This window comes from Physeter macrocephalus, chromosome 1, assembly GCF_002837175.3.
Source record: "Physeter macrocephalus isolate SW-GA chromosome 1, ASM283717v5, whole genome shotgun sequence".
In the NCBI taxonomy this organism is placed as follows: domain Eukaryota; kingdom Metazoa; phylum Chordata; class Mammalia; order Artiodactyla; family Physeteridae; genus Physeter; species Physeter macrocephalus.
Window position 1 is genome coordinate 27903047 of NC_041214.2, and position 13577 is coordinate 27916623.

Sequence of the window (13577 nt, forward strand, 5' to 3'; positions counted from 1 at the left end):
CCCGCGTCCCCTGCATCGGCAGGCGGACTCTCAACCACTGCGCCACCAGGGAAGCCCCCTTCTGTAACATCTTAACGGAAAAACCCAAATGAACTTTTTGGCCAACCCAATATATAAAGCTATGTATTGATATAAAGTTTCAGAGAGACGGAGGGAAGGAGAGAGAAAGTGAATGCGCATTGATGGCAGGCTTTGATACACTCACACATCGTGAGCGGGGATGAAAACTGGTCCCCAGCCTCATGGAGTCCCTGCTTCCCCATTGGCTAAAAATGAAAATGGCAATAGCTGCCTGCAAACGCTACTTCTAGTTGAAATATATGGTATTGAAAGTACTGTATAATTTTATAAAGCACAATCACACACCTTATTGTGTGCAGTTCTCCCAGCAACCCTGTGAGTGATATATCGTTATTCTCACCCTCATTTGGCAGATGACGAAATTGAACCTGAGAGAGGTTAAGTAACTTGCTTAATATTACTTGACTAATAAAGGTTAGAAAATGGATTTACACCCATGTAGAGTCTTTGGACTCTGCATCTTGCAGGGTTCTCTTCTCTGTGTAGCACTTATTCTAATAGGCACTCAGGAATGCTGGGATAAGTGGAGATGGATGCCGTAGCAGGTGAGTAGGGGTGTCAAAGGGTTCATTCTTCAACAAAGATTTGCGAAGGAGTTAGCGCACGGCCAGCACTATGTGAGATGCTCGGGACACAACTGTATTCTAGGCAGATAATGTTCTTGCACATTGTGGGACTCTATTATAGTGGGACAGACAGAAAAGTAACTAATATCAATGGCATAGCTAACTGCATCAGAGAAGGCTCAATTGCGGAGGAGATATTTGGGCCAAGATGCTTGTAATGGGATGGAAGCAGCTGAGAGCCATGGGATGGACAGAGCAACAGCATCCCAGGGAGGGTGTAGCAAGTGCAAAGACCCCACCTGTTGGAGGAACAGAAAGAGGCCACAGGGTCTGAGTGTCCCAAGCAAGGACAAGATCAGCAGGAGAAGAGCATGGGAGGCAGGCCTCCGACAGGCCCTGGGGGCTTTGCAGGCCATGGGAGAGGGGATGGTTTTTATCTTCAGGACCTTGGGAAGTCTTCCAACTGAATGAAACAAGACAGATATATGATCTGGAATTTGCTTTAAGAAGACCCTCCAGCTTTGAATGGAGAATGTACCAGGGAGGGGCAAGAGCTGGAGCAGAGAGACCAGTGGGGAGGCTCATGGGGTCCTCCAGGTGAGGGACGATGTGGCCATGGATGTGAACGGGCAGGGGGGACTCAGCGATGACTGTGAGTCTGAGTGGTTGGCAGCTTGTGGTTTAGCGGGCGAGGATGGAGGCATGACCATCTGCGGTGGGAGGAGGGGGCAGAGCTCTGCTTTTGACTTGGGATTCAAAGTGCCTGGGAGGCAGTGGAGCAGAGATGACCATTGAGCAGGGGGATATGTGGGCCTGGAGTTCACGGGAGGTTTGGCCTGGAGAGGGTAAAAACAGTGCATCAGAGACTCTCCAATGTTTGGTGGAAGAAGAGGAGGCAGCAAAGGAGCAGGAACTTCCAGTAACACCACAGAATCCCAGAGTCCAAGGGAGAAGTGTTTCAAAAAGGAGAGAGGGCAGTGGACATTGCTGAATGATGTGAGGTCCAAAGGGAGGAGACAGGGGAATGTCATCTAATTGAGCTTCGTGTCGTCTACTGGTGACCTTGACAAAGCAATTTCAGCTGCACATCAGGAAGGGAGGACAGATCAGAGGAGAGTGAGGGGTCATAGATCGAGGAGGTCGGGCAATGAGTACAGGCAACTTGTTGGAGATTAATAACTGCTAACAAACAGTGAAAAGCTCATCCCGGGCCCCTTCTGTGTGCTTCACACGGATTCACTGATTTAATGTTTCAACCAGCCTATGGGGTGATTATTAATGATAGCCCCTTTTTACAGATGAGGAAACCGGGGTGCAGAGAAATAAGCAGTGCTTTGCTAAGAAGGGTAGTAGAGATCTTTGGATGCAGCTGAAGGTGAAGAAAAAAGAGGGATTTAATTTTTCCCTTTAATATCGGTACTTGAGCCTGTTTGTATGCTGATGGGAGCAGTCCCTTAGCTGGGGGTATGAAAAAGGATATCACTGCAGGTCAGGTGACACATCGGCCCTGAGAGGAGCAAGGACTTGCCTCCACTGAAGGGCGGGGAGGTTAGGGAGCTGTCTTCTGATGGCTTCTATTTTCACAATAAATTATGGGGTGGGGTCCTCAGCTAGAGGAGTAGAGGCTAAAGGTGGTTTGAAGACAGGAGAGAAAGTGTGGATCGGATTCCTTACGCCTACACATTGCGTTATCCATGCCACACTCTCAAGTGGAGGGTGAACGAGGACCCCACCAGGATCTCAACCAGGGAAGAGCCTTCCCTGTGTCCCCCATTGGCGGGGTTGGGTGTGTTTGGGTCTGTTTCCCCTGAGGGACCAGGAGCTTCTCAGAAGACATGGGGATGCCCCTTTCTTCCCTTTCTTCTCTTCATTTGTAACAATCTCTCCACCTGTCCCTCCATCTCACCTCAAAGGCCCCCCCTCCAAGAGGACTGAACTGGTCTTCTGTAGTCCAAATCAAAGGACTCCTTCCAGATAGACGTTCTTTAGCACCTTGCACCTTGCAGGCTCCTCCTGCTGTATTAGCGCTCCCAGTGACAGGAAGCTCCCTGAGGGCAGGACTCTGTTCTCTTAGCCCCCTCTAAAGCTCTCTCTATTACCAGTCCCCTAAATCCCTACACAGGGCCAACTGTAGTGCCTGACTCATGGGAATGGCTCAGTAAATGAGTGCAAGATGAACTCCATCCCATGTCAAACCAGGCTCAAAAAAATTCGTAACATGGGAATTCTGAGACAATTCCAGAATACATCATTATCTTAAACATGCAAAAAGACAGTGAAGGTTTTCCTAAGCCTGTTAGCAAAATTAGAGCACTAAAGGGATTTTGATCTTTATTTCTCCACCTTTTACATAAAGTCTGGTTTTAAAAGCCTTAAAAATGTCTGTTCAGCATCTAGCGGTCTGCTCAAAGAGGCTTCAGAGGCTGTTTTACATGCCTCTCAAGCCGTTTCTAACCTGAAAACACAATTTCACCTGATGCAGTATGAAAATTCATCATCATTTACCATATATGAAATTCTGATAAAATCCTACGTTTTGGGTCCTTAAATCTCGTCTGATGTGTAAGAAACTCATATATGAGACTATTGACAGGGTTATACTTTTAGTTCATGAGCAAGTTAGCAGGGATGTGGTTTCAGAAAGGCAAAAATGGCTAAATTCTGTCCTCCTACAGGTGTATCTTTTGGTGCATGCATGTGGTCATCTCTTCATTCATTCATTTCTTCATTCAACAAATGTTAATTAAGTCATCTATGATGTGCCAGTCATTGTCTGTTGAAGAAGGAAGGGAGTAAAGGTTTACTCAAGTGTGTGGCCTTGACTCTGAAGGCAGTGAGGAGAAGGGTTTGAAATAGGACAGAGGCCTGGTTGGCACGGTGCCAAAGCTGGAATTGTGCTATGGAATTAGGCTATGGTCTCCATAGGTGCTGTTCCTTCAGCTTAAGTTTTTGGCCCGTTGCAAACAGATATTAACTAGGTACCTGAAAAAAGACTTCAACTGCTAAAAATACAACTCAGTGTACGCCAACAAACTTTGAAATTGGATTCTGAACCAGTCTCTCCGGGTTTGAATCCTAGCACCTCTGTTTCCTAGCTGTATGATCCTGGACAAGTAACTGAATTGCTCTGTGCCTCAGTTTCCCCATCTATGTAACAGGCATGATACCACAACTCATCTCATAGAGTTGTGAAGATTAAAGGGTTGAATACAAGTAAAGTCCTTGGAACCATGCCTGGCACACAGTAAACACTTATACTGGCTATCTTGGGGCTATTTTGTGTTGGGTCCTGTGGATACAAAGGGAATAACTATGGTTCCTCTCCTTAGGGAGCAACCAGTGGAGAACCCAGAGAGCTTTAGCACAGTGTGCTCAGGATAGTACTGCAATAGCAGCAGCATTGACCCAGGTGAGGAAGAACAGGGTCGGGGAGGAGAGGTGTCTGGGGAGGCTGCCGGGGTCGAGGTAGGTGGGTATGAAGGATGACTAGAAAGAATCCAGTTCATTCAGGGGGCTGTGGAGAATGCCTGGCCTGCTCAGAAGCAACTGGATTTTCCCCACAAATATCAATAGACTAATTCATTAGTGTCCAAGCCCAGTGCACAGTCATTTTCATATAAATCCCTTGGAAGGTGCTAATGGGACCTTCTGAGGCATCGATGATGGCATTGCAAGTGATAATTAGTCAGTAGTGTTGGTGGAAGCAGGAGCTGCTAAGTGGAGCACAGTGAGAAGGAAAATCAAAACAAATCGATCAGCATTTCCTCAATCCAATATTACAAACCTCAGAAATTATGTCCTGGACTGGGGAGGCTGAATGCCATAAAAAAACTCAGGGAATCAAAGTATCCCAATCAACTGTGCTTCTTCTCAGCCAGCACTGAAGACTCTTCCCAAAACATCCAGGAAATGGTGTTCAGTGATGGCAACAGAATCTTTTTCCAAAGACCTGGGTCTCTGAGAGGATCCTAGGGAGTTGGCGTGATCATCATTTCTTACTGACAAGGGTCTTGGGTGAGAGCGGAAGGGCCAGGAGAATGAGTTGGCCATGCACTGATCTCGACATATGTCCCGAAGTAGAGACCTTTCCCTCCATCTCTTCCTCCCTTTCTATCTCCCTCCTTCCTTTCTTCCTTCCTTCTTCCTTTCTTTCCACTCTCCTTTCTCACTTTCCTCAAATTTTCTATTTCCATGTGATATGTGTTCATAATCAAACATTCAAAGATTACAGCAGGGATATATCTGAAACTTAAGTCACCCACACCCATCTCTGACCCTCCTGTTTCCTGTTCTACTGATTGCTTTTCACACGAAGGTTATGCCTTGTCTATTGAGAAGAGGAAGTGATTAGCAATCAGTGGTTGAGTTCAAAATTTGAGCTAAAATCACCTTGATAATCATAAGGTAAGATCCTCCCCCATCCAAAGCCATTCTGAAAGATGAGACGCCGAGTCCTCAGAGGTTTTGGACGTGCTTTTTGACTCATCAGTTCATCCCTCCCCTCCTGAGAACTGGGGATGCTCTCAGAGGGAGAATCCAGTTTGAGAGGCACAGATAAAGTACATGACACGGTGATCTGGAGATCAGACAGACCTGTGTTGGAATTCTGGCTCCGCCCATTACTCATAAGTTGTGCGACCCTGAGTAAGTCACTGAACATCTCTGGGCCTCAGTTCAGAATCTGTGAAATGGGAATTTAACACCTACATCACTGGGCTGCTTGAGAGAATTGTGTGAATTGACATGTATAAAGTATTCCCTTTTACTTAAGAAAATATACTACGTTTTCTCAACTTCCACTGTTGTTATGGATAAACTTTTTTAAAAACAACTTCAGTGAGATATAACTGAAGTGCAAGAAACTGCACACATTTAAAGTGTACATTTTGATCCATTTTGGTATGTGTATATACTGTGAAACCATCACTGTAATCAAGATTAACAGGCATTTTCATCAGCTCCCCACATTTCTTCACGTCCCTTTACAAGTCACCCATCTCTCTGCTGCCGTCCCAGGCAACCACTGATCTGCTTTCTGTCTTCAGAGATTAGCTTTCATTTTCTAGAATTTTATATAAATGGAATCATACAGAATGTCCTCCATTTTTTTTTTTGGCCTAGCTTCTTTGACTCAGTATATCAATAATTTTGAGATTCATCCATGCTGTTGGATCTATCAATAATTCACCGCTTTGTATTGCTGAGTAATATTTCACTAACTGCACTCTTTTAGTTGTTCAGGCCACCTTAACAAATCACACATTATCCTGGAAAAATCAAGAAGCCAGAAAGATGTTATCGTCTCTAATTCTCAGAAACCTTTGCTTACTATTATATGCTACTTTGCTACATGATACCTACTCCTCAGCTGGGCTGTTAAGGCCCTTCATTATCTGCTCCTTGGCTGAGCCAATCTCCTTCCCCTCTGCTGACCAGTCTGATCCCTCACTCCAGCCAGGCTGGGCCCCTCCCTGTCACCCACACTTTCCAGGGTCTCTCCAGTGTCTGTGCCCTGGCTATGCTGTTCCACAGCCAAGAACAGTCTCTTATCCCCTCTCCTCTAAAAAGCCTACCTATCCTGATGGTCCAGGGCCTGCCTTACCTCCTCCAGGAGGACCCTGCTGCTTCCCTGGCTACCATTCAGCCCCTCTTCCTGGCTGAACTCAGCACCTACAGAGGAGCAGGCTCCTCCTTCCTCCAGCAAACAGCCTCCAGTTGGAAGCTCCCGGCCAGGCTCTGAGCTGAGCCCAGGAATAGGGAGACCGGCAAGATGGCCCCTTGCCCTCAAGGTGCTCACAGTCTAAGGCTGGACAGGGAGGCAGACAAACGCATTGTCAGGCCCAAGGGTAGACAGAATGTAGGGTAAGAGGGAGAGGTCATGCATACATCTGTCTGTCTGAGACGGGGAATTCGGAATGGGCATCATCAAACCATTCTTTCCTCCCCAGTTTGTCAGGGACATCCTAGAGCAGGGAGCAAGCTCTGTGTCCCTCCTCTTCGCCCCTGCCAACCATATCTATACAGGGCTGAACAGAGATGATATTCATATTTAATTGATTGTGAAGGAGAAATGGTCCAAAGAGTCTCTCCTTGAAAACATCACGCCTAACACAGAAAGGAACCCACCACCAGGTGGGAATCAAAGGCTCCATGAAGAGCTCCCCACTAAGGTTCATTCCATAGGCCATCAGGATTTTGCCCCAGGAGAATCGGGACCTGCACAGGAAGGCTTGTTTCTTTAGCGGGGCTGCACTTCCAGATGCTGCTCCGAGGTTGGGGATGAGATCAAACCCCTTGCTGCAGAGGCCACCTGTACCCTCTACTGTTGGAGAAGCAGCTCATCTTAAAGCCCAACAATAAAATTTCCCAGGCTTCACGCACCACCCTGATTCTCACAGGCACCCTCAGGGGCGAGCAGGGCTGGGCCTAAACTTCCCACTTGGCCAAGTCACTGAAGCACAGGTGGCCAAAAGAAGCCTCCAGAGAGGGTGATCAACCTGTCCCAGTTTTTCTGGGACTGTTCTGATTTGAACACTGAAAGTCTCATGTTCTCAGTACTGGGTGAACCAGTACCGTTGGTCACCTCTGCTCCAGCACACATCCTCTGGCTCACCTTTAACTTGAGCCCAGGGAATCTGGAAATGTGGTCACCTGACCACCAGCATGGGCATCAAAAGCCCTCAGGCTGGCCACCACCAATCTGTTTTTTTTTTTTGCGGTACGCGGGCCTCTCACTGTTGTGGCCTCTCCCGTTGCGGAGCACGGGCTCCGGACGCGCAGGCTCCGCGGCCACGGCTCACGGGCCCAGCCGCTCCGCGGCACGTGGGATCTTCCCGGACCGGGGCACGAACCCGTGTCCCCTGCATCGGCAGGCGGACTCTCAACCACTGCGCCACCAGGGAAACCAATCTGTTTTAACAAGCCTTCCTGGAGCTCCCAATGCTCGCTCCGATTTGAGAACTACTGCTGTAGGCACATCTGTTGTAAACAGAATCACGCAGGAGTATACGTCAGCTCCTGCCTCAGCTACAACCGCCAGAGCCCCTACTTTGCACCTGTGCTGCTCTGATGAAGCAGTGGGGTAGGTACCTGCAGGAAACTCCTGCACCCACGCAGGCTGATGGATGGGTCCTGTAAGGTATAACACCCCCTGAGGTGACAGGAGATAGAGCCACTGGGTAAATGACACCCTCTTCCATCCCTTGGGCCAGCAACTTGAAAGCACAGTCTGTACATAATCAATAATGAAAATTAATCAAAAGGAAATAAATGTAAAAAATCAGTTCCTCAATCTCACGGGCCACATTTCAGATGCCCACCGGTCACACGTGGCTAGTGGATGCAATAGTGGACAATACGAGAACCTTCTTAGCATCAGGCATCACAGGAAGTATCTCTGGGCCCCAGTTTGCCCACAGTGGTGACCACCTGGAGGGCGTTCCTTTGTATCGGCTTTTCTCCCCGTCCCTCTCGCACTCCACTCAGCCCCGTCTTGTCACCTGGAATCAACAAGCCTTCGCCTCGCTCAGCTTTCTCCAGGCAGGGTGGGAGGTGGGGGTGGCAGGCCAGGACCAGCAGCTGCGAGGATGAAGCCCATCCTGACTCCAGACCTCCGCTGGTCCCCGGCTCTGCCCATCCCTCTGTCTCCAGCGTCAGGCTGAGTCAGGTGAACTGGTGGAGGATCTGCCACCAGCCCGGCAAACACAGGCTGTTGACAGAGGGGGTCTTTACACTGAGAAATGTGACCTGAAGCTTACCAGAGAGCAAAGCCTCTGGCATGAACCGTTTCAGACAGAGGTTTGCGTTGACTTTGAGAGGATGTGTGCTGCTAAAGTCTTTCTTTCCCCAGAAAGTGGGCACCTGAGGCAGGCGCATCCAGGTGGGGCGGCTCGTGAGGTAGGAAACCCACAGTGGCAACACGCCCTCCTGATTTGAGAACTCGATGCCCCCAATCCCCTACAGTGTGTGAATAATGTGATTGTCTTAGAAAAAAAAAATCACTCATGTTTTCTTTAGGACTCCATCAATATTATATATGTGGCAAAGCCCTGCAGTTGCTGTTACCCTCAAGACTGGTTAAGTGTAATGGCATCTTGACGTCTTTTCAATTCAGTTCGATTTGACAAGCATTTACTGAGTAATTATGGTGGGCCTAGAATGGTGCTTTTTAGCCTGACAGTAACTTAGAAGCCCAATCTATTCTTTCACTTAAAAATAAAATCTAATAGCATTTAATTTAAAATATATGTAATTCTTCATTTTGACAAAAACCTACCCAGTTTTCATATGTCATTACTGCATCTTTGGTAAAGGCTTGATTTTAATAATAAATATCTTGCTGCGTTCTTTTTAAAAGACAAAAAGATATGTTCTTTTGGATGACAATTTTATTTGATCAATAATTGCATCAACTCCTGCCAAAAGCACACACGAGCTGCCCAAAGTGAAATTTACCAGCTTCCAATTTTTAATTAACCTGTATCTCCTTTTCATGCAGAAAATGCCAATATCAATTTCCTATATAAGTCATAACTTAAGTGCAACCCATCCAGCTCCTGGCCCCTAAGCTTTAAAGAAGGGAGCAATCAAAGAAACTGGGCAGAGAACATTATCAATTAAATGAGAGAAGTTAAAAGGGAAAAAGACTGTATTACATTAATTGGAAAGACAAATTTCAACTGAGGCTTGCTATTTTCAGTCTGTGGAGGAATGACTTTTCTGTTTGGACTCATCCACCTTTGCCTGGGACTGAGTGACCCAGAGCAAAGCAGAGACCCTGCCGTGGCTGGGAGGGGAGGGTGCCCTAGAGCAAGGCAGAGGAAGCCCAGGTGCAAGTCAGGCTCTGCCATCTGGGAGACTCATGTCCATCTCCTACCCCCTTCTTGAAGTCCTTATTCCTCCTCCAGAAAGTGAGGGTAATGCAATCAGCCCACTAACCCCAAAGGCTCACTGAAGAGACCAGGTAAGATCTGGGGAAGAAAGTGAAGCATGAATCACCTGCAAGGAAAAGTGGAAACTCTGTATGTGGGTGTGGGTGCACGCACATGTGTGTATATATATGGTGCACATGTGATTGTACGTGTGTATCAGTATCTGGGTATGCATGCGTGTAACCTAAAAAAGTACATAGACTTTGGCTCTCAGAAAGATAGGAGGATGCATGGAAATGATAAACACCAACTTCCTGCTGATGAAATCTGGAAGATTTGGACAGAGAGGGGCACATAGGGCTTCACCTGAACTGGTGATATTTTATTTAAGCCGGGTAGTAGGAAAACAGGGTTTAGCTGTATTAGTCTTTAGAAACTTCTGTATTATGAAATCTATCTATCTATCTATCTATCTATCATCTATCTATCCATCTCTCTCTCCATCTCCCCATCTCTCTCTCTCTCCCTCTATCCATCTGTCTCTCTGTCCATCTATCTAGCTATCATCTGTCATCTATTTATCTAAAGAACAAAGGGATACGCCTCCCCTTGCAATAGGAAAATCGGAGGTCTGACACCATGACTTAGGGATTGTATCTCATCCTCAGCTGAGCATCCCTGTATGTCATCTCTGGGGAAGGCAGCAGCTCCATTTTAGGGGAGAAAGTCATTCTGAGGAGTGATCATCACTTTTCCTCTGGAAACAGCAGCTCAGAGACTCTTTTGCTGTGGAACCCATCCTCAGCTTGGTGAGGATGGGTTGCAAACGATAAAAGTCGAGATGCCTGAAACTTTAAAGCAATACACACACTGTACAACAGCGCAGTGAGAGAAGCGTGAATCCCTTTTAATTCAGACCTAGTTGCAGAATTCAGTTCCTCTGTCCACCAGCTCTGGGAACTTTAGCAAATCACCCCACCACTCTATACGTTGGTTTCCTTGGTGTACACAGGATAATAATAACCCTCCAAGCAGATGGAGATCACACATGGGGAAGGAAACAGGGGAGAAGAAGGAATTTGTGGGGTTGTTTTAAAAATTGAATTAGTTGCCAATGTTTTAAACTTGGGAGATTTCATAAGAAGCCCGATTTCCAGCTTCTTGGAGAATCAGAAGTTCTTCCTCACCCAGCCCTCTTTCCCATGCCCACAGAAGGCTGCAGTTCTGTGGGCACCACGTGCTTCCCAGCCCACCCAGCCCCTGCAGGCCCACGGCAGCCATCGTGCCACCTGTTTGCACCTGCACACTTGATGGTAAGGCTCTCTCTGTGACGCTTAGGGGAATGTGTGTAAGGACCTAGCTCAGCAGTGCAGCCTCACTAACCTTTGCCAACAAGGATATACAGTTTCTAGCTGGTATGCTTACTGCCTGAATAATCCCGCTGTTGAGCTTGATTTCTCTGTGGTTGGCACGACCAGTCGCCTGCCTCCTCTAGCGAACAAGCATCCCTGTCGCCACACTCCTGTCCTCTCTGGACCAGTTAGCTAATCTGATGCAGCAGCGTGTGTCCGGAGGGCCGGTGCTTGAGAAGGGTGGGTAGTTCCCCTAAGGCTGGGCTTTCATTGGTTTCATGTCCTCTTTCCTGACTGCGGTTCCCAAGCTCGTCACTGGCTGTCTCTTTGATAGTTTCTTTTCCAATTTTTTTTTAAATTAATTACTTTATTTTTGGCTGCGTTGGGTCTTCGTTGCTGTGCGCAGGCTTTCTCTAGTTGCGAGCGGGGGCTACTCTCTGTTGCGGTGCGCGGGCTTCTCACTGCAGTGGTTTCTCTTGTTGCGGAGCAAGGGCTCTAGGTGCGTGGGCTTCAGTAGTTGTGGCTCACGGGCTCTAGAGCGCAGGCTCAGGAGTTGTGGCGCACGGGCTTAGCTGCTCTGCGGCATGTGGGATCTTCCCGGACCAGGGCTCGAACCCGTGTCCCCTGCCTTGGCAGGCGGATTCTTAACCACTGCGCCACCAGGGAAGCCCCTCTTTTCCAATCTTAATCAGAGGGCCCCCTCTAGATTCCTCCACTCCTCACCCCCAACCTCAAAACTTGTGCTTCTAATCAGTTGTGGGTTGAGGAATCAGACTGCGGAGCTTTTATAATCAAAGACCTTTTCCCCATAAAATCTCAACGAGTGGACTGTAAATGGGGGCCTGGGAACATTTCTCAGAGTAAATTAATTAGGTAACTGGAAGTGTCCCACCCCATGTTTCTGGATTAAGAGATATGGGCAAAAGAGCGGTGATCACACAACCCCAGACCAGCTCTGCCCATAGCGAGTAGCTACTGAGATACTGAGATACTGAAGGTGAGCTTAATGTCTTGTGTTTGTTTGTTTTATTTTTTCATTTCTGAACGTTCTTCAAAGTCCAGGAGCTCACTGAGGGCAGGAACAACTCTCCTTCCTGGTATCTTTCACTGTGCCTGCCACGTTATAGGCACCAAATCAATATTTGTTAAAATGAAAAGAGTTTGTTCCTGTTATGTTCCAGTATTCGAGGCACCCATATGCATTTATATAAGAATTCACTCAGAAGCATTTACAAAGTTCCTACTCTATATGAAATGCTCTTTGAATGAGATTTTAAATATTTAATGACGCCGCCTCCCAACCCCTTGTGAGGCTATATCCACCACACACATGGACTCACACTCACCCTTTAACCTTGAGTTTTAAAAGAGGCCTTAGGGAAACTCTAAACCATGGCCAGTGTGCTCTCCATGGCATCCAGGACAGATACTGCTAGTCAATTCCATCAATCATGTCACCCTTTCTTACTGAGCTCAGATTCTACCTCAAAATCCTTCTCCCTACACTCCCCTGGAAGACTCGACCAATTAAGCCTAATTGGCTTTTGAATGAATAAACGTTATTTACCATCGCAGATCAAGTTCAGTGTACCAAAGCCCTTGTTTTACCAAGACTGGAGCTGACCCCAGACATGTGAGGTCACTAGCACCGATTCTCAAACTCCCCCAGATGCAGCCCTGGCTCTCCCGGCCCCCAGTGCACCTCACCTATGAGCCCCAGGTGTGTCACCTCTACGTAAAACTGCCCGTCCCCCCAGCCCACATTGCATCATGGCGCACTGGGAGATGCCCAGTTCTACAGCTGAACAGAAATGCAAGCCTTTCCTAAGCTGTCTCAGAAGCCGTCCAAGGAGACTTCTTCCACGACGCACAGCAAAACATTCTGAACATTCTCTTTCTCAGTTCCTCACAGGCACGGCAGCTGCTTCCCAGTTCCTTTCCTCGGCCTCAAAAATTCTCCTCTCACCGGCCGCCTGCCTCTGGCTGTCCCTTGTCCCTCTACCTTCCGATATCTCCCACCGCCAGTCACTTTATGCCTTTTTCGATGCAAATAAATCCAGCCCCTCCATGTTCCCGCTTACCTATTACCATGATTCTGCACAAAAAAGTCCAGGACTTGATGTGACAGGCAGCATTCCACTTACGGGCAGGGGACGGGGAGAGAACACGGATATTGAAACGGTAATATTTCTCTCTTTTCGCACACATATTATTACATCAGATTCAGGAATCTCAGGATGTCACCAACTTTGGACATTCCTTCTTCCTTGCTAAAATTTCCCTTTATTTAAGAGAGGACCTGAGTATTTTAGTTTGAGGCCCACACAATTCCCTGAACTCCCTTCTCTGGCCCAGCCCTGTGCTGGGGCTACAGGCACAGAGGTGAATAGAGCAGGGCCCTGGCTCTGGGAGCAAAGGGACTGCCTGTTTGCTCCCAGACAAGCCCGAACAGGCAAGCCCAGGGCTGGGTTCACTGCCACCGGATGGCCTGCATTGCTCCAGTAAGGCCGACTCGCCTTTGAAAGAGGTTAAGAGGGCACTGATGGGTATGGATGCCCCAGGGCGGTGTGAGCAAGGAGGCCTGATCATCACCTCAAGGTGGGACTATTGGCCCATCTTTTCCCCTCCTTTGGTCATTTGGCAGCGACTTTACTGAGCACATACTGTGTAGCCAGGTGCTGGGGACCCAGGAGCAAATAAGGCAGGCC

The 13577-nt window shown here is 47.8% G+C and overlaps 1 protein-coding gene across 2 annotated transcripts in view; it reads right to left on the minus strand.

Moving 5' to 3' along the window:
* The window catches only part of CLSTN2 (calsyntenin 2), a 675719-nt gene that overhangs the window by 281639 nt on the left and 380503 nt on the right, over window positions 1-13577 (minus strand). Inside the window, exon 1 of one of the 2 annotated variants that reach the window (XM_055086617.1) lies at window positions 5241-5303. The exons of the other annotated variant lie outside the window; for it this stretch is intronic. Within the exon in view, the coding sequence (XP_054942592.1) occupies window positions 5241-5274 (34 nt within the window). The 5' untranslated portion in view covers window positions 5275-5303. Of the gene's footprint in view, window positions 1-5240; window positions 5304-13577 lie in introns of those variants that run through there. 2 annotated transcript variants of the gene reach the window in all.